This window comes from Notothenia rossii, assembly GCF_949606895.1.
Source record: "Notothenia rossii genome assembly, chromosome: 7".
NCBI classification, from domain to species: Eukaryota; Metazoa; Chordata; class Actinopteri; order Perciformes; family Nototheniidae; genus Notothenia; species Notothenia rossii.
Genome location: NC_136905.1, coordinates 81021122 through 81041659, shown reverse-complemented (window position 1 = coordinate 81041659; position 20538 = coordinate 81021122). Strand labels below are relative to the sequence as shown.

General features: G+C 41.0%; 1 protein-coding gene across 1 annotated transcript in view; it reads right to left on the bottom strand.

Moving 5' to 3' along the window:
* Nucleotides 1-86: 86 nt before the first annotated feature.
* map4k5 (mitogen-activated protein kinase kinase kinase kinase 5) overlaps nt 87-20538 on the bottom strand; it is a gene marked incomplete at its 3' end in the record, with an annotated part of 48714 nt that continues 28262 nt past the window's right edge. Inside the window, exons 8-24 of the mRNA XM_079692862.1 lie at nt 18228-18270; nt 18057-18129; nt 15228-15359; nt 14151-14213; nt 13977-14058; nt 13743-13859; nt 10955-11033; nt 10378-10449; nt 7555-7613; nt 7357-7424; nt 5866-5904; nt 4752-4796; nt 4618-4660; nt 2399-2612; nt 1010-1033; nt 834-919; nt 87-161 (exon numbers count right to left, since the gene is read on the bottom strand). Of these exons, the coding sequence (XP_079548988.1) occupies nt 87-161; nt 834-919; nt 1010-1033; nt 2399-2612; nt 4618-4660; nt 4752-4796; nt 5866-5904; nt 7357-7424; nt 7555-7613; nt 10378-10449; nt 10955-11033; nt 13743-13859; nt 13977-14058; nt 14151-14213; nt 15228-15359; nt 18057-18129; nt 18228-18270 (1314 nt within the window). The remainder of the gene's footprint in view (nt 162-833; nt 920-1009; nt 1034-2398; nt 2613-4617; nt 4661-4751; nt 4797-5865; nt 5905-7356; nt 7425-7554; nt 7614-10377; nt 10450-10954; nt 11034-13742; nt 13860-13976; nt 14059-14150; nt 14214-15227; nt 15360-18056; nt 18130-18227; nt 18271-20538) is intronic.

The following is a 20538-nucleotide window of genomic DNA, read 5'->3' as shown; positions in this document are numbered from 1 at the left end:
TAATTTCAACTTATTAGTGTGCAACATTAAGATATTAAATTAAGCGGCAAGTAGCCATTACAATAACAATGAAATAAGTACACAAGTTAACACACAGAAGTGAAAAAAGATTCCCTCACCAGGACTTTAGGAGTGGGAGGAAGACCATTGATGGCTGGTTTCTAACGAGGAGGAAAACAAAGAGAATTTAGAACACACAGACAGCAATTATCTTTAATGAAGTAGCTTAAATTAGATCAACAACAACAAAACAAACAATGATTTCCTTGGTGTGTGTTCTAGTTTGACTGTGCAGCCATATTCCCTTCTTCAGCTGTGTGAGTGTCTGGATGTGAGGAGGGAACACGTATCTAAGACTTATAATAATATACAACATATTTGAGGTTTCAGTGTGATGACAGTCCGATAGTTAGAGACACCGACTCCAGATATAAAAAGTAACTCTTTAACCACACATGATTTCATGCTCAAACCAGCGGTGGGTGGCTCGTTTCCCTCAGACGATTTCACCACATTTAATTCATGACGTCTAATTATTTCCTGATGTGTATTTATATAGTTTTCCTCGTGTTCTTTTTCTTGTGATGTTGTCTTCTGTTTGGCTGGTGTTTCTGCTTATTTTATGTGCTTTGATATTGTTTGTTTTTCTCCTTAAATTAAGGGGCGGCTGGTTGTATAAGCATGTGGCTTCTGACATCTCCTGTCACTTTTCTTAGTGTATTTGATCTGGATTGAATGCAGTCTGCTGTGAATGTAAACGATTTCTTACATGAGGCTTATAATGTTTAAAATGCATTAAAAACACAATATATATTTATTGTATAATAACTCACAGGGAATTCCTTTTTCTCCTTGTGGCGCTGCCTGTTGAGCGGCTGCATGTTAGCTTCTCCATTCACACTGTCATCCGAATCGTTATCTGCAGAATAAAACACATGTAAATATGAAAGGTGTAAAATAATTACATCTGATTTATAAGATGAGACATGTTTACATGCAGCTCTCTTACCTTTACATACACGTTTACTGAGAGCTTGTAAAAAGCAAAACACATTTTCATTTAGTAATCAGCGGCGTAGTAATCAGCAGCGAACCGCTTCAACACGTGTATTTACGCATTCATTTTGTTATTCTACAGTATTGTTGTTTTATAGTTATTTGTTAATGTAACCCGATTTGTGTTCTTTGAAATTGAAAAGCATATCACATTGTGTTTGTTAATTTCGTTGCAGTCGTAATTTGGCTTGGCTTCCTATTTATGGACATGCTTTTATTTTGAAGGAGAGTTAGCGCTGTTGACAGGAGGTTGTTGTTGCTATGGAAACAACGTGACTGGGATTAACGGAGAAAAGTAATATCTACCTATAAAGACGGAGAAAATAAACGATAACGTTTATGGTTAAGTGTTAGCACCCCCCGAAGAGGCACAAGCTCTTAAGTTGATATTGGAGATTTCAACGAATTCAATTTGGGGAAAAAACGGGGAAAAAACTAATATCCGAATAAAGAAATTGAAACCCGAAAAGTATTCCAACGAACGAATATTCGGGTACAGCCCTAATAGATAGATGAATAGATAGATAGATGGATGGATAGATGGATAGATGGATAGATGGATGGATGAATGGATGGATAGATGGATAGATGGATAGATGGATGGATAGATGGATAGATGGATAGATGGATAGATGGATAGATGGATAGATGGATAGATGGATGGATAGATGGATAGATGGATAGATGGATAGATGGATAGATGAATAGATAGATAGATGGATAGATAGATGGATAGATGGATAGATGGATGGATAGATGGATAGATGGATAGATGGATAGATGAATAGATAGATAGATGGATGGATAGATGGATAGATGGATAGATGGATAGATGGATAGATGGATGGATAGATGGATGGATAGATGGATGGATAGATAGATAGATGGATGGATAGATGAATAGATAGATAGATGGATGGATAGATGGATAGATGGATAGATGGATAGATGAATAGATGGATAGATGGATGGATAGATGGATAGATGGATACATGGATAGATGGATAGATGGATAGATGGATGGATAGATGGATGGATAGATGGATAGATGGATAGATGGATAGATGGATAGATGGATGGATAGATGGATGGATAGATGGATGGATAGATAGATAGATGGATAGATAGATGGATGGATGGATGAATGGATGGATAGATGGATAGATCTAAAAACAAGGCAATGTAATTAAGAGAAATTAAGACAAGAAATAAACAGTCCAAAATATTTCAGAAATATAAATAAAATAACATTAAAAAAGTTAAAGAATATAAAATAAAAAATATATATACACGTGACACTTATATAATGTTATAGCAGATGTGTTTAGAGGCTGAGACTCACCGGGGTCGGAGGCGTGGGACAGGAGGCCGGGGCTGCTGACGCTGACGGACAGGAAGTCAGGAGAGGAGTGCTCCAGCTTGTTGCCCAGGTGCTCCGGTGTGCTCTGGATACGGGCCACCGGAGTCGGTCCGTTCTCAGAGTTCGGGAACCTCCGCACCGTCAGGGAGCGCTCGTCGTTCAGACCCAGCTCCTCAGACGAGCTGTTCAACCGCGGCTGAGAGGGGGAAACAGGTTGGTGGTCAATCAGAGTTCTAGTTACAGATACACGCAGGTTTCTTCTTATTCAGGAGTAAGACACTGGTGCTGGCCTCCTTGGATAAGCTCGGAGGTGGGAAGCAGTGGATTACAAATACTTTAGTAAATGTTTCTGGTATCAGTACTTTACTCCACGACTTATTTTTCTGACGACTTTCTACTTCTTACATTTTGAACACAAATACCTGTACTTTCTACTTCTTACATTTTTAACTCAAATACCTGTACTTTCTACTTCTCACATTTTCCAAACAGGCTGGTTCCTTTAGTTTGAATGTGTGTTTGGTGGCGTGGTCATTATTATTTAGAGAAATTGCGTGCCTATTGATTTGAACACGATCCGTGTATCCATCATTTCCTGGTCTTCTCTAAAGAAGAGGGACCAATGAAAACGTTGTCATGTTGCCGTTGTTCAGCATGGAAACATTCATTAGCTAACAATGACATTATTGTTCTATTAATATAAAGGGAGGTCAGGTACTCTTTAAAACAGCTGCTAGTTATGGGTACTTTTTACTGAAGTACATTTCAAAGCCCATACTTCTTTAGTTTTACTTGAGTAAAGAAGTTTAGTCAGTACTTCTACTTTCACCAGAGTATTTTTAAACACGAGTATCTGTACTTCTACTTGAGTAAAGGATGTGTGTACTTTTGTCCTCTCTGGATAGGCTGCATCTATGAGCATGCACCAAGATGTTCATGCTCAATGCTTTGTTTGTTGCAGCATTCTCCGAAACATCAAGGGCGTAAAAACTCAATATTCAGTGAAAGAAAACTGGTGATTTTACCGGCAGAACACCACGGTACACATGAGTAACTGATAACCTGTTTTATGCTACTTAAAAGAAGCACACAAGTGTAAGCAATAGTACAGACTTCTTTGCGTTGGAAATCATGCTTCTCTTTTTCAACATAGAAGACAAACAGAACAGCCAACAAGAAATCATTAAAAAAAAAACATAGCATGACAGGAATACCATACTTAATGACATAAGGCGCTTTCACACCAAGTACTTTGCCGTACTTAGTTCCCAGTACTTAGTTCATCAGAACTCTTTTGTTCTGATGAACTAAAGAGCAGATCGCATTCACACCGCAATAAGTTCCTGGGGAAGACAAATGAAGCCGCTGACGTCACTTCTTCTTATTCGGGTTTATTGGCAGGCCGCAAACCACTTCACGGCGTATACTGCCACCCGAAGGCCCTGGCCGGAAGTCCCCGGAGTGGGGGACTGGCTTCAGTAGAAGCTGCTGGGAACGCCGACACCTCCTCATCTCCACCGCTCCCATGTTTTCTTTTGTGTTGCCATAAGTTAGTCACTCTGCGTTTGTGCGCTGGGCTAATGCTAATGCTAATAATGCAAGCAAATACAATGGCGGCTTCACAAAACTTTTCAGAGTTTTACGGGGCGTGGTTTGCAATCCGCCCAGCCAATCAGAAATGGGAACCTTTTTCTCCTACGAAAGTACTTGCTCTCTAGCAGGGACTGAAAAGGAGGTGAAAAGGTTTTCATGAACTAAGTTCTAGTTCCGGATTTTTTGGGTGTGACCCATAGACTGTATGTGAACGCAACATTTCAAGAACTATCGGAACTATACTGTGAAAAGTACTCCGGTGTGAAAGCGCCTATACATAGTCATAGTGGGAAAGAATATACAAAATAGTATATATAATAAAAAGAAAGAAATAAACTTAAAGTTTATTTGAGCAATGCATCTCAGCCGCTGTCCCCCTTATAAATGAAACCATTGGACCCCGCATCCTTTCAAATTCCCCAAGTCTTGTTTTATGCTACTTCTTAATTCAGGCTCTTTGCTTTTATCAGTCTTTGTGGCCGTCGTGTCATGTCTGAAAAGTTGGTGACAACTTTACAAAATATGTGAGCGAGCACAAACCGAGTGCATCAGGAATTGCATTTCAACAATCCTTACATAAAAAAAGTTATTATAATTTCTCCTCTCACCTTTGGGGGCAGAGGAGGAGGAACCCCGGGCTTCAGAGTCGACCTGAAACATAAAGGTATGTCTTTATAATCATGTTAACTACAATGATGAGTATTTCTGCATCCATGCTGTAATGCGTCGTGACGTCACTCACAGCTCCACCTCTTCAAAGGCATCTTGGAGGTGTGCGATGTGTCCCCTGCAGATCAGACAGTGATCAGTGGAAGATATGAGTCATAGAGCACGGGGGGAGGGGGGGGGGTTAATGGTGGAGGTGTTTATTTTAAATCCTCCTTAGAGATGAACAGTATGACTCTAAGGAGAAGGATGAGGTCAAGGTGTCTTCCTTTGAGCATCATGGGATGGAAACTACAAGACATGTTCTGTAAACATCGCTGAGATCTGTCATCAGAGACTGTGTTTACTGTGAGGTTAGAATAAAAAACAACGTCTGCAGATCATCTTTACCCTCCATCAAATACTCTGTTATTTGGATTCTGCAGAAAGTATTTAGAGGACATTAGATATATGACATTCAAACTCTAAATCAACATTAAATTCTGTGCAACTATTTTTTATATTAGCATATCTATAGAGTTTAAAACCGGTATTTTTATACGCCGACGATATATTTTCATAAAACTTTACTTGAATTTAAGAATAAATAAATATTCTGCTTGAATCCATGTTTAAAAAAAATATATATATGTTTTGAATAATTATTTCTTTATTTTAAATAAAACATTTTAATGTTAAATTTTATTCCTTTAATTAAACTTATGTTTCATAAAAAAGAGTAATACAACTAGATGAATCAATTTATTTAAATTGAGATTTTGTTTCGGGATTTTTTTTAATGATTCTATTGTTATTCATCATAAAAAAACATACTAATCTTCATTTAAAAACATGTTAATCAACGTTTCTATGTAGAAAAAAAACCCGGTGTCACTCATGTAAGCATATTTTAGCCGATACACAATTTATTCAAACCATGGAAGTTTATTCTATTTAAAAAGAATATATTTGTTGGTGTTTACATCCATAATGACAATAGGCACTAGAAGCTTCAAACCTCAATGCCTGTCTGTCTGGGTCTAAAGTCAGCAGCAGCTTGTTTCTGCAGCTATGATCACAGTGAATGGGGGGGGGGGGGGGGGGTGATTTGTGGACATGGTGAGCACTACAATTCTGTGAAAGGATGGGGGGGAGGAAGCGAGTGGATGAGGTGAGGGGGGGGCTCTACATCTCTACAGTGTTAGTGTTACCGTTGGAACAACTCGTCCTCAACGCTTTTGAGAAGACTCCTTCGAGGGGGGGAGAGACAGTCGAGAGAGGAGAGAAAGAGAGAGACAGTGAAAGCAGACAGACAGGTGAGGAGGCAACACATTAGACTGCAGGAGGTGGGGGGGGGGGGGGGGTCGTGCATACAGACAGTTGAGGAGGCAACACTTCAGACTGCAGGGGATGGGGGGGGGTCATGCACACAGACTCAGGTTATATCTGGAGAATCAGCAGGTTAAAGGGAGAGAGTGAGGAGCATCCAGGGGAAATTCATTTACACTGAAGAGTCTATAAGGGATATCAAATTAAAGATATCAACTAAAATACATTAGGCTGTTCTCTTGATTATTTCATTTTCTATAAATCTTTAATGAGGGATGCAGATAATTCTCAGAAATAGTATATTTAACATATTATAAGTCACATTGATATGAACGTGCAATAAACTTTTGTCAACTTGGAAACTTGCTCGCGATATTTAGCGACTTTTCATAGCCTCAAAGCAACTATATTAAATTACTTTTTAAAGTTGCTTTTACTACTACTACTGTACCACTACCACCACTAGAACTACCACTACCACTACCACCACTACTACTACCACTACTACTACTACCACTACCACCACCACCACCACCACCACCACTACTACCACCACCACCACTACTACCACTACCACTACCACTACCACCACCACTACCACCACCACTACCACTACTACCACCACCACTACTATTACCACTACTATAACTACCACTACCACCACCACTACTACCACCACCACCACCACTAGAACTACCACTACTACCACTACCACCACCACCACCACCACCACCACTACCACTACCACCACTACTACCACCACCACCACCACCACCACTACCACCACCACCACTACCACCACCACCACCACTACTTTTGATCATTTATGGATTTTCTAAATCTATATGTAAAGTGGGTTCGAGTACCTTGAAAAGCTCTCTACAAATAAAGTGTATTATTCATAATTTCTTTTAATAAAATCAAATATGTCATAGTATAATATTTGAGATTTTCCATGAATGCTGCTCAGAGTAATCTCTCCCTGTTTTCTGTCGTCTTTTATCGTATAATGCACACTAGGGAGGTCCTTAAAATTGAAAGTGGGAAAGTCTAAGCTCCAACCAACAGAATGAATTATATTAGTCAAGAAAACTCTCCTGGTGAATTTATTTTTGAAGAAATTCACCAGGAGAGTTTTCTTGACTAATTACTTGTCATCAAAACATGCACACGGCAAAGCACACAAAAGGAAATATTGGCTCTGCATTGAACTGATCCTAGTATAAGAAGCACAAACCCAATCCAAAGAAGTACGAGAGCAACACATCCTTAACGATGCACTGTGTTTCCTTTCTGTGGAAGAGTCTCTAGAGGTGCATCGCTCTAATGAAGGAGACAGGTAGAGAGACAGAGGCAACAGTTTCCGTGATTACCTGCTTGTTATTCCTCCGTCTTCAAAGGGACTCCAGGGGGAAGAGAAGTCGTTCTCTTTACTCACATCCTGTGGAAAGACACACAAATAGATGTATTTATTGTTAAACTGCCTTTTTATAAATCATAAATCTACACTTTAAATGAATTGCCTTCAACCCAAAGTACATAGAAGTGTTTATTAGAAATATGACTGTCACCATTTCGGAATGAGCCTCGGTTTCTTTCCGGAGCGGGGGTTCAAACTGGAGCTTGTCAACTGTAAAAAAAAATATATATATATGTGTTCATTATTATTTAATTGTATTTATTGCACACCACTAGAGGGCATCAGTGCACAACACTTCAACACACACACATTTGAACTCTTGGCAGCAGCAGCGTTGGAAAACACTCAGATGAACTGCTTCCTTTACAATGTACCTGCCAAAACACACAAGTCCTTTCTTTATGATTCTACTATGTGAATATTTGGTCTGGGGCCGTAAGACAAATATCAAACAGACTCCAGTCGACACTAACCAGATCTGTTCACTGTGAGACGCAGAAATAAAAATAAATCACGGCACAGTTTCCGTTCAGTTTATGTTTGAGGTCCCGTTCTGTCAAACAGTTGAGCAGGCTGGTTTAGGATCAGTGTAAACACGCTGCTGTAGTGATGTAGAAATGCACCAACCTGCCAATAAATACTTCAACATAATCAGCTTCCATTAACAAAAGCACTCTGTATTCAGGGATTCAGACCACAGGTTTGTTTTCCTGTTTGAGGTATGCTGATAATGTGGGGGTGCTGCAGTATTCAAAACGCAGACAGCAGTAAAGATGGAGATACGAGTGAAACGAAACGACCCCGTTAGGATCTGAGTAGTCATCTAAGGGTACTTGTCCACATAGCGCCTCTTCCTGAGTTGTTTCTAATGAATAGCTCAGAGAACTTTCCAATTATGTATTTCCTCGGGAGCATTAGCCGCCTGTTTCAACTCTGACTCTACAGCAAAGGAGAGGGTGGCTCAACAAATCTTAGATAACAAGAAAAGCCCTCATGACGTCAGTTTGTTTTATTATAACGGAGAACAACATGTTTTTTTAGTTGGAGCAGATCGGCTGGACGGACACTAAGGCCCAATTCCAATCCAACCGCTACAACCTTCCTCCCAATTCACTTCTGGTTCTGCCACATTCAGGCCCAATCCCAAACCACGCCCTACACCCTAGCCCTACACCCACACACTACCCCTACACCCACACACTACCCCTACACACTACCCCTACACACTACCCCTACACACTACCCCTACACACTACCCCTACACACTACCCCTACCCACACCCTACCCCTACACCCTACCCCTACACCCTACACACTACCCCTACACCCACACACTACCCCTACACACTACCCCTACACCCACACACTACCCCTACACACTACCCCTACACCCACACACTACCCCTACACACTACCCCTACACACTACCCCTACACCCACACACTACCCCTACACACTACCCCTACACCCACACACTACCCCTACACCCACACACACTACACATACACACTACCCCTACACACTACCCCTACACACTACCCCTACACACTACCCCTACCCCTACACACTACCCCTACACACTACCCCTACACACTACCCCTACACACTACCCCTACCCCTACACCTCCGTTTGCGCGGAGGGTCCGCAACATTAAGTGCTGTTCCAAACCAACGAGTGTGGAGGGGGAGTGGGCTATCAAGCCCTCAAACAGCGAGTCTGCATCGGTGCTGACTGGAGACCGGTCTCTACCTGACCGGTCTCAACGCTGTGTGTGTCCGTCAGGAAACACGCTGTTTACAAACAGTTCCAGCAAACATCCACTGATAAACTGCGATGTTAACAACCTCATGATAACCTCATGTTTTTTAACTTAGGATCATACCTGTGTTTAGTCTAGATAAAGGTAAATGTGTGCATTTTATTATAAAGTTGTGTAAATGTATAGACTGTTGCAAAAACTAAGAAGCTTATAAAAATCAGGTTTAAAACTAAAAGAGTTTTACAAAAAAGTAACACAATTAAAGATGTTTGGAACTTTGGAGTTTTATTTTTGTTAACATTTTTTGTCTAAGATGCTGATTTGAAACCGTTGTTACATACAGTTACGGCATTTCCTGTTTCTGCCGGAGAGAGGGGAGGCCGTCCCAAAGCTTGCCGCTGTATTTACTCCCTCCATCTGACAGGAGGGAGCCTCATGTGTCACTCCACGGAGTTCACAGAGTGTGTAGGGGTAGGGTGTAGGGCGTGGTTTGGGATTGGGCCTAAGTGCTGTTGCAATATGTTTATATTCACAGGGACAGTTACAAAACCAGAGCAGCTCTTAAGCATCAGATTTGAATCTTTTGAAATTTGAGTGTTATTATAATTCATATTTTAAAATGTTTGTCCATGAGATGTAAAGTGTTGACAGTTCCTATTTCTGCCTGAGAGGGAAGTAAGCCCCAAAGCTTGCTGCTGTATTCACACCCTCTACCTGAAAGAAGGAAGCCTCATTCAGCTGAGAGAGTGACTACAGAGCGAGTTCAGTTCGGGAGTGTGTAGGGGTCGGTTTGGAATTGGGCCCGAGTGATGCTGTCTGAGAGTATGTGACATTATTGACCCACTTCCTCGCTCTCAGGCTTTCAGACTGAGCGAGGAAGCTCGTTCATACAAAGTGTCAGAGCATGCATCTTCACGTTAGGGGGCGAAGCTAGTCTGTCATACAACAACGGTGAAGATGTCGTTAATTAAAGAAACACTGCGAGCGTTTTTTCCTCAGCGCCTTCCTTCCATAAAAAGGCGCTATGTGGACACTTTGATTTAATTTCTGACAGAAACCAAGATGACACAGCTGTAAGTATCCACCCCATGCAGAGGAACTCACCTTATTAGTGACACTACAATCTCACACACAGTTACCCGTTATGTGCGGGGGGGGATATTAGGCTATTTCAGAGGGGATTATGCAGACACACACTGGCTCTCTACACTGACCTGCTTGCCCCCTGTGTCTCTGCGAGAAGCTAGGACCTGAGCAAGGCCTTCCTGGGTCTGTCCCATTGTTTGCTTCATGGAGGAGGGAAAGTCAAGACGGTATCGTGAGAAATAAAAGATAAAAACTACAAACGGGAAGTGCATCGGGTACAATCACGAAACACAAGGAAGCACACCGTGATGAAACAACGTCACATATCTCACCTCTGGATTGTTAATACGTCACACTACAACACAACTTCATCTACGACTACTGACGACACATAACGTTACGCAACACGTTTACACAATCTCTTATGCTGCATCGACACCACATTCCCCTGCATAGTGACTTGTTTGGACCTACACATAATTCATTCAGTAAAAAAAGAGGGTGAGTGAACTTAATGGACTCCACTAAATCCACTTTCTCCTCCGTGAATCCCTGGGTTATTTTGATCCACATTACCACATGCGGTGGTTTGGAGACGGGCCAGACTGTGCTGCAGGATTACAGTTTGACAGTCAGCCGGACTTCTGCCGACTGACCAATCAGAGGACAGATACACTGCAGGGGGCGGGGTTTGTGGTTACTTACAGTCGATCTCTGAGCGCGTCCTCTCAGCTCGGGCCTGTTTGTTGGTGGAGCGGATCGTGTGTCTGACTGCAGAGAGGGGCTGGAGAGGAAGGGATTTTATTCAACGTATGGAACACAAAGTTTAACAACAATACGATCTCTGAACTACAAACAATAAAAACAATAATATGTTTGTTTATTGAGGAACTATGAGAGTATGTTTGAGTAATGTCATGTATTCCTTATGGCAGTATATACATTAGACTACAGAGAGATGGTTATTCAATTATGTTAAGGTTTGATTAAATATAACTACGTCTGCAACAAGACTTTGATCTTAGTTTTCTGCAGGTAAAAAAACAAATAAGTGACAGCCTAAACCAGCTTCATCACAATCTGTTATTAAAATGATGAAGCATATTTATTTAATGCATTAATTCATATGATTTTTAAGCTGCAAGTAAACAGATCTTTTGGGCAGAATTGAAGCAAGTGGCAACACATTGAAAACATAATGAATAATGCTTTCATTTGACAGCTTTATGTAAAAACATGAGTTTGTACTTTGAGAACTTAATTAGTTGATTAACAAAAAGTATAATTCTCTTTTTGTCAAGTATTTTTGGCAGAATTTGCCTTTTTTTAGGGTGTAAATAAGTAATAATACATTATTTCTGAGCTAATTTCACAATTTTTTCCCTTTCTTTTTGTATTGGCTTTTGTTCATTTATGTATTTCTTTCTTTCTTTGTTCTCTTTTACAATGTGTGTCACAACTATATAGTAACGAAGAGACAGGTTTATTGTGGTTAAGGTGAATCCTTTATGAAATATCCATTAAAAATAAAGCAACATTTTGACGGTGGAAGGAGCACTTGACAATCACGGTTATACCATGCATTGCCTTGAGTTATTTAGTCCAGCGATTACATTCATATTTAGAAATATTCTGTAGAAACTAGTCCTGAAACTGGCGTGTGACGTTAGAGCTGAACTGAGAGCTACTTTCTGTCCTGCATCGTCACATTATCATGCAGACCAGAGGCTTTTTGCTTCAGTCGACAGCTTTCATGCTGCTTTCATTCACGGTGGCCAAGACAGTGCTACTGCTGTCAGTGTGAGAAAGGCACAATGGTCTCCTAAAGGCACTGGTACCACCTCTTTGGCTGCCACATACATGTGAGCAGGAATAATAATGTCCATGCAGAGAATCAAGAAGAGGGGGAGGGGAGCTTTGACATCAACAAAGATCCCCTTTAATCCGTTTATTGCTAAGCTTTCTTAATAAAAGGTTAATATTACATTAGCATGAGCATTGGCTATTCTTCCTGGGGTCCTCACACACACAAAACATACATACAACAAAACAACTCAAAATGTCATGCAATTTACAGTGCTGTGTGAAATGAAAACTAAAATGGTAACATTTTCACCATCCTAAGGCCAAACAAAAGTAAATATAAATAAGTGTATTGCATTTGACTGCTGACAGAGCATATTTTAAAATCCCTGTTTTATTCATTCCTGTATTTATTGAGTTCTGTTGGTATAAAGGATTTTTTCTTTAATGACAATAGGAGCTTTTTACACCGCAGTACTTTTCCCACAAAGGTTAATCAGAACTTAGTTCATGAGAACTCTTTAGTTCTGATGAACTAAGTACAGATCACGTTCACACCGGAATAAGTCCCTGGGGGTGGATTAGGCAAATGAAGCCGCTGACGTCACTTCTTCTTCTGCTTTGGGTTTACTGGCAGGCCACAAACAACTTCACGGGGTATACTGCCACCCGAAGTCCCCGGCCGGAAGTCCCCGGAGTTGGGGACTGGCTTCTGAAGCCTTCCGAGTAAATCCCCAGAACGCCGACACCTCCTCATCTCCACCGCTCCCATGTTTTCTTTTGTGTTGCCATAAGTTAGTCTGTCTAAGTTTGTGCGCTGGGCTAATGCTAATGATGCTAATGCGAGGATAATAAAATGGCGGCTTCACAAAACTTTTTTAGTTTTACGGGGCGTGGTTTGCAATCCGCCCAGCCAATCAGAAATAGGAAAGGAACCTTTTTCTCCCATGAAAGTCCCTGCTCTCTAGCAGGGACGGAAAGGGGGTGAAACGGTTTTCATGCACTAATTTTATTTTCGGACCTTTTTGGTGTGAACGCGACATTTCGGAACTATATCGGAACTAAAGTGGGAAAAGTACACGCCTAAAGTTATGTTTTGCTTTATCTACGGATTAGGAGGGGGGGGGGGGGGGGGGCATTGTTTTCATATTGTTTGTGTATTTCTTTAGTTTTTTGTAACACTTTGCAGCATTGTGTTTTTGCTGAGAAATTACTCTTTCTCAGCGGTACCACTGAAAATGGTTTATTTGAACATGGAACAGGAAACTAGGGTCTGCATATGAAACATGTTGAGCCTATCTAAAAAGAATCAAATAGCTAACTAGCTTCTACACGCTGAAGCAACTGAAATCTCTCACCAGCAAAACACCTCGTCAGTTAAATGCTATTTTACGTTTCATTTCTATACGATACAGTATTTATTATCATTATAGTATTTCTATTTTGGCGAATAGATAAAATATAAATTATATTTGATGCAACTTTAGTTACATTTCTTTTCCAAAACTTTGGGAAAAATATTGTTTTCCATAACTTTTCCAGGGCCTGGAATTAGCATTTCTAATTTCCATGACTTTTCCAGGTTTTGAATGACCGTAAGAACCCTGTTGTAGGTTGTGTCAATTTCCTTCCTATTTTCTCAAAGCAAAGGTGAATCTCAAACAGTCTTGGGGATATCTTTGATGGTTACCTCCACGTCGTCGTCGTCCACCTCGCTGTAGTGCTGGTGGTTGTCGGGGTTGTTCATCTTGTCGAGGAGATCCACAGCGAGCCGCCGGGTCAAACCGGTCTGAGCCACGTAAAGATGCTGCAGGAAACAGGACAGGTTATCAAAAACTAGTGCACCATTTAAGATCGGGGTCTGACATCCTGCGATCGCTCACTCAAAGTCCAGGAGAACTACGATTAGAATAAGAGTTATTACCGATAGCAGTTTCTCTGCAGTGGGCCTTTTCTTTGGGTTCTTTGTCAGGGACACTTTGATAAAGTTTTGGAAGCTGGTAGACCTGAGGAACAAAATCATTTTGGATTTAATACAAAGATTGAACAAAGTGTAAAGAATCATTAACATTAACACTCAATATCATCAGGCACTCACCATTTGGTTTTGTCTTTTAGCTTCGGAGGCTGGAAGCTGCTCTTTGACATCAAAAACAAGGCCCTAAAAAAACAAGAACACTTGGATTAAGAGTGGTGAAGACACGCTTAAAAATGGAAATAAACTTTAGTAAAGAGACCCTTAATTGGTCTGTAGCCTCTTGAATAAAAGCCTAAAACATATTTTGATACAAACAGGATGACTGTGTAAGAAATAATAATAATAATAATAATAATAATAATAATAACAGATCTCTTGTGTGATACCCTTAGGCGCTTTCACACCGGAGTACTTTTCCCGTTTAGTTCCGATAGTTCCTGGGATTTTGCGTTCACACCAAAAAGAGAACTTAGTTCATGAAGACGTTTACCCCCATTTTAGTGCCTGCTCTCTACCACGCCCTGTAAAACTCAGATTTTTTTTTTTAAGCAACTATTGTGTTTGCTGGCATTAGCATTATTAGCATTAGCATTAGCCCAGCGCACCAACGGAGAGAGAATAACTTATGGCAACACAAAATAAAACATGGGAGCGGTGGAGATGAGGAGGTGTTGGCGTTCTGGCGATTTACTCTGAAGCCAGTCCCCAACTCCGGGGACTTCCGGCCGGGGACTTCGGGTGGCAGTATACGCCCTGAAGTTGTTTGCGGCCTGCCAGTAAACCCAAAGCAGAAGAAGAAGAAGAAGAAGAAGAAGAAGTGACGTCAGCGGCTTCATTTGCCTAATCCACCCTCAGGAACTTATTCCGGTGTGAACGCGATCGGCTCTTTAGGGGGCACTAAGTGCTGGGAACTAAGTGCGGCAAAGTACTTGGTGTGAAAGCGGCTCTTGGAATTTCTAAAAGCAGGGCACTGGAGGATCTAAGGGTTCTTGTTGTAACATAAAAAGAAAGGCAGTTGCTGAGATAAGAAGGTGCTAGGTGATGTTAAGCTTTTGTAAGTTAATAAAAAGGACTTCTAAAAGAAACAGGTAACCAGTGGAGTGTAGATCGAGAAGTTGTTATGAAATATGACAGCAACACAAGAGGAGAAAGTAGCCTCGTCTGAGGACTGATTATTTTCAGAGGAGAGTCTCGTGCCTCATGGGGTGGAGGTCGAACATGGGCGGCTGCAGCTCCGCCAGCTCGATGGCTGTGATGCCGACGGCCCAGATGTCACACAGCTGGTTGTAGCCGCCGTTCTTCTCCACCGCTGCCACTTCAGGAGCCATCCTGCACACATTCAGGAGCAGAACTCAGTCACAACTCTCCAAAAGTAGCGTTGAAATGTTAGTCGATGTAGTAGATACTTGCACACGTTGAGAGGAAACTACATTTTTCTTTTTTTAAACCATCCATACGAACAAATTCAAAACTTCATTGCATCACAACAAAAGGTGTTGATCTGTGGAATAACTAATGATGAGCTGAAATATTGTACAACTTTAAACTAAAACTATTATTTAGAAACCAAATCATGAATGGTTATGAGCAGGACCTGTGAACTCATACTTGTTGTTTCTTGGGTACCACTTTACAATAAGACTACCCTTATAAAGGGTTTACGAATAGTTTGTAATTCACTTATTAACCTTAATTAGGTTGTGAACACTTTATAAAATCATGAATAAGCTTTTATAAGACATGAGATAACAGGGTATATGCAGGAATCCTGAAGTCAGATGTAAGACCTTTTAAGACCTGTTTTAAGACCTCATCACCACTTTGAGTTCTAACCGGTTACCTTGGCAACACACTTTGCCTCACATTGACTATATACAGTATGGATTGTAAGATAGCACAACTAAACAGCTTGTGATAACTCTTTATCATAATTCAGATAGAACAAAGCACGAGAGAATGAATTGTGTGACCAAGCCAAAGCACGGTTGATTAGAAAAAGAAACCATTAGAAAGTAGTATTTGATTTAGGCATTGTTCCCAAGAGATAAAACAAAAAACGATACATATGTTAACACTTTTCTCGTTCTTAATATAGACTATATTTAGAGTCGATATGTGTTGGCTTTACTTTAAAATAGCAGATCACTGTGACCGGATGTAGTTCCGTACAGAGAGTCTGCAGTGTGTCAGCGACGTGCAGTCAGGGGAGGCACGGATTGGCTATCGGGAGAGTCGGGACTTAAACGCCACGGCTTTCTGGCTATTACTTAGCATGTGGGACCGGACAGCTTTGATCCCCATCGACAGTGGCGATTCTAGAGTCTGTGGGCCCCTCGACCCAGCTTTCATCACCATCAGTGGCACCCCAAAACACTCTTTTCTTGGGAAATGCAATTTAATATTTTTTAATAGCTTTAATTTCCGCTAAATTGAGTTATCGACTTTTAATACTTTTTAAGACCCCGCGGACACCCTGGATAAACAGGGCAGCTGTGAACATAGAACATTATTATAAAGTTAAAGGTGATCCATGTGTGAGTGATTTAAACAAATAGAATTGCAGATAACCCGTTTTTATGTCGGTTTTCTTTTCGATGTGGTCGCCCTTTAAGTCGACTTCATGTTTACAGTTTTATTTTTTCGATGTGGTCGCCCTTTATGCTAACTTCATGTCTACAGCCTTACTTCTGCTGCTGTGGGAGACTTCTGTATTTTAGGGGAAGCTTTTCAACACTTCACCACCACAAACTAACAGACAGATAGAGAATGACTCTATAAAATTCACCGGTCAAATGTTTCAGTATCTGATTAAAAGTATTTCTTTAAAGGTCACCTATTGTGCAAAATCCACTTCTTCACGTCTGTTCTACATCAACATGTGTCCCCTCTTCTCCATGTCTCTTCTACATCAACATGTGTCCCCTCTTCTTCATGTCTCTTCTACATCAGCATGTGTCCCCTCTTCTTCATGTCTCTTCTACATCAACATGTGTCCCCACTTCTTCATGTCTCTTCTACATCAACATGTGTCCCCTCTTCTTCATGTCTCTTCTACATCAACATGTGTCCCCTCTTCTCCATGTCTCTTCTACATCAACATGTGTCCCCTCTTCTTCATGTCTCTTCTACATCAGCATGTGTCCCCTCTTCTTCATGTCTCTTCTACATCAACATGTGTCCCCTCTTCTTCATGTCTCTTCTTCATCAACATGTGTCCCCTCTTCTCCATGTCTCTTCTACATCAACATGTGTCCCCTCTTCTTCATGTCTCTTCTTCATCAACATGTGTCCCCTCTTCTCCATGTCTCTTCTACATCAGCATGTGTCCCCTCTTCTTCATGTCTCTTCTACATCAACATGTGTCCCCTCTTCTTCATGTCTCTTCTACATCAACATGTGTCCCCTCTTCTTCATGTCTCTTCTACATCAACATGTGTCCCCTCTTCTTCATGTCTCTTCTACATCAACATGTGTCCCCTCTTCTTCATGTCTCTTCTACATCAACATGTGTCCCCTCTGTGGAAAGTGACTCTGAAAGTTTCAGGAAAAAAGATTCTCTCTCTTTTTGATCCATTTCTATAAAAACCTGTCTGAAAATGAGCTGATGAGATTTTGGCCACTTTATGACGTCATAACGATGTTTTGTCTTGTGTAACCATTAGCCAATCAGCAACCAAGGTAACCCCCCCCCCCCCACCTTATCATCTGAATCTCCTCCTAGAGCACCATTGAGTTCTTTTTAACCAAATCTCTCTCAGAGGGGCGTGGGGAGGGGCTCCTTATTTTCATCTAAAGTAACAGACAGAGAATCAGCACTTTGGAAACAGGGCTGAAACAGAGGGGATTATGGGTAATGCTGCAATGATCTGTTTGGTGTTTCAGCCAATCAGAGACATGTTCTTTTATATCTGAGACCTGTAATATATTGTTGAAAAAGAATATAATAGGGGACCTTGAAGTAAAAATACTTGAGACGAAAACACACAACCTTCTTCAACAGTCTCACACACACTCACACACACTCACCAATAAGGCGTTCCAATGAAGGACTTCCTCTTGGCGATGGTGGCTGTTATTTTGGCAGCGACTCCAAAGTCCGCTGTAACAGGGATCGAAAGGGTTTTCAGATTATGTCATCGTGAAACGGCTGAGAGCAGCAGACGAGTTCAAGTCCTCTGGAATTAGGATTTAACTTACCTAACTTCACGTCTCCGTTGTCTGTGAGAAGGATGTTGGCACCCTGGTTAAAAAGAGATCCAACAAATATTTATAAATGTGTATATTATAATATAGACAGTGGTGTATAAGCATTAATAAATATATCAAAGTAAAAAATATGACTGCTGCTTGAAATGCACGCTGTAATATAGTTATAATCCTGAGTGTTATTGCACAGATGAATTATTGAACAGGTGAGGCTGAATATACTGAGTGATGTTAGCCTGGTTTATAACTAAGGGCCAATCAGGTGCTGCCTCAGGTGCAGGTGAGGCATTAAAAGCAGCTCTGAAGCTTTCTGACACTTTCTGTTTCTGCTGCCGGTGACTGACAGTCTCTCTGGTGGCACCCGGCAGTGAGAGGAGAGGAAACAGGAAGTGCTCGATGCGTAGCGCCGAGAACAGATAATAGTTCCAGCCCTGACTTTCTGTGATAACACCAGGCTCCGGTGTGAGAGCGAAACACCGGGCGTGATCCACTCCTGCTCACCCTCAAAACCTCAGCGAGTAAAACGATCTCACGCTCTTCCTGTGACTACAGTTCACACCTCTGAGCGTCAGAACTCTACATGTGCAAAGGCAGATTCTTTAAGTCAACCTCAAACCTCTCTGCTGCACGAGTATGGCCTAAAGAAGTAGTTTGATGCATATTTATATCATGATTATGACTAAAAGGATTTAAACGATTGCTTTGATCGAAGACAATTTGCACTGCCTTCACTTCCATGTTGTGCATTCTTGCTGCTTCTGTATCTTTCAGGGTTCATGCACTTTTTCACCAATGATTTTCAATGACTTCTCCATGACCTTTATCTAATTTTCCATGACCAAAAAAATTACTCTTTCTCAGCGTACCACTGAAAATGGTTTATTTTAACATGGAACAGGAAAATAAGGTCTGCATATCAAACATGTTGTGCCTATCTAAAACAAATCAAATAGCTTACTAGCTTCTACACGCTAAAGCTACTAAAATCTCTCACCAGCAAAACACCTCGTCAGTTAAATGACATTTTACGTTTCATTACTATACGATACAGTATTTATTATCATTATAGTATTAGTATTTCGGCGATTAGCTAAAATTTAAATTATATTTGATGCAACTTTAGTTACATTTCCATGACTTTTCCAAAACTTTGGGAAAAATATTTTTTCCATAACTTTTCCAGGGCCTGGAATTAGCATTTTGAATTTCCATGACTTTTCCAGGTTTTGAATGACCATAAAAACCCTGATATTTGCATCTTTTCACAATGCATCTCCTAAAAGCAAGCTATAAAAAAACAGTTTGTGCTAATCTAAAATCTCTGCATCAAAATAAGAATTCAAATTAAGTTATTCTTCATCTAAATCCAGTGCATTGTCTTTTTTTAGTACTCTACTACTCCGGGATGCATTTAAAATGGGAAATTTTTTCTTTGTTTAGTCCTCTTCTACTTAAAAAAGTTAATATTGTTGCTGATTTAAATACGGGAAGCCAAAATCGTGATCACAATTGATATTCGATTAATTGTGCATCCGTCTTTTCTTTTTATCCCTTGCTGTACTTGCAGTTGTTGCTCGAATACTTTATTCTTAAAGGGGGCGCCGCCCTCTTATTCAAATCCCAGTATGTTATTTCCGTGACATGGGAAAGTTTGAATAATATTTGGGAGCATGAGCTGCCAGAGAAGTTAGTCTCAAACTTATCATGATTCAAAATCCTGAGCTGCTTCATACAAAAATGAATGTTTGTTTATCCACCGACTGTTTGTTTTCTTTTGTGTACCAAAGTCATCTTTAGAACATGTCCCATATACTCAGAACACTCCCCTGGGTCCTCTCTGTGCTTCCCCATTTCTTCTTGAACAAATGTTAGTTAAGCATGCTAGTTTGGGGATTTGGGAGAGCGTGGTTCATGATTTCTAATATGTTGAGACTATCTGTTACGACCCCCTCCACTCCACTAGGGGTCTCTGCCTTTGTGTTCTGCCTGCTGGCTCTTGTTTGTGTTTCAGGTGATCACCCTGATGAGCCACACCTGGGCCGTCTACATAAGAGGCCAACACCAACCCATACTGCCCTCTTACTCTTCTGTTGGACACGGCCGCGCCAACACCAACCCACACTGCCCTCTCACTCTTCTGTTGGACACGGCCGCGCCAACATTAACCCATACTGCCCTCTCACTCTTCTATTGGACACGGCCGCGCCAACATTAACCCATACTGCCCTCTCACTCTTCTGTTGGACACGGCCGCGTCTTTGTGTCTGCACATTTTCACACACCCATACACGCAATCATTACT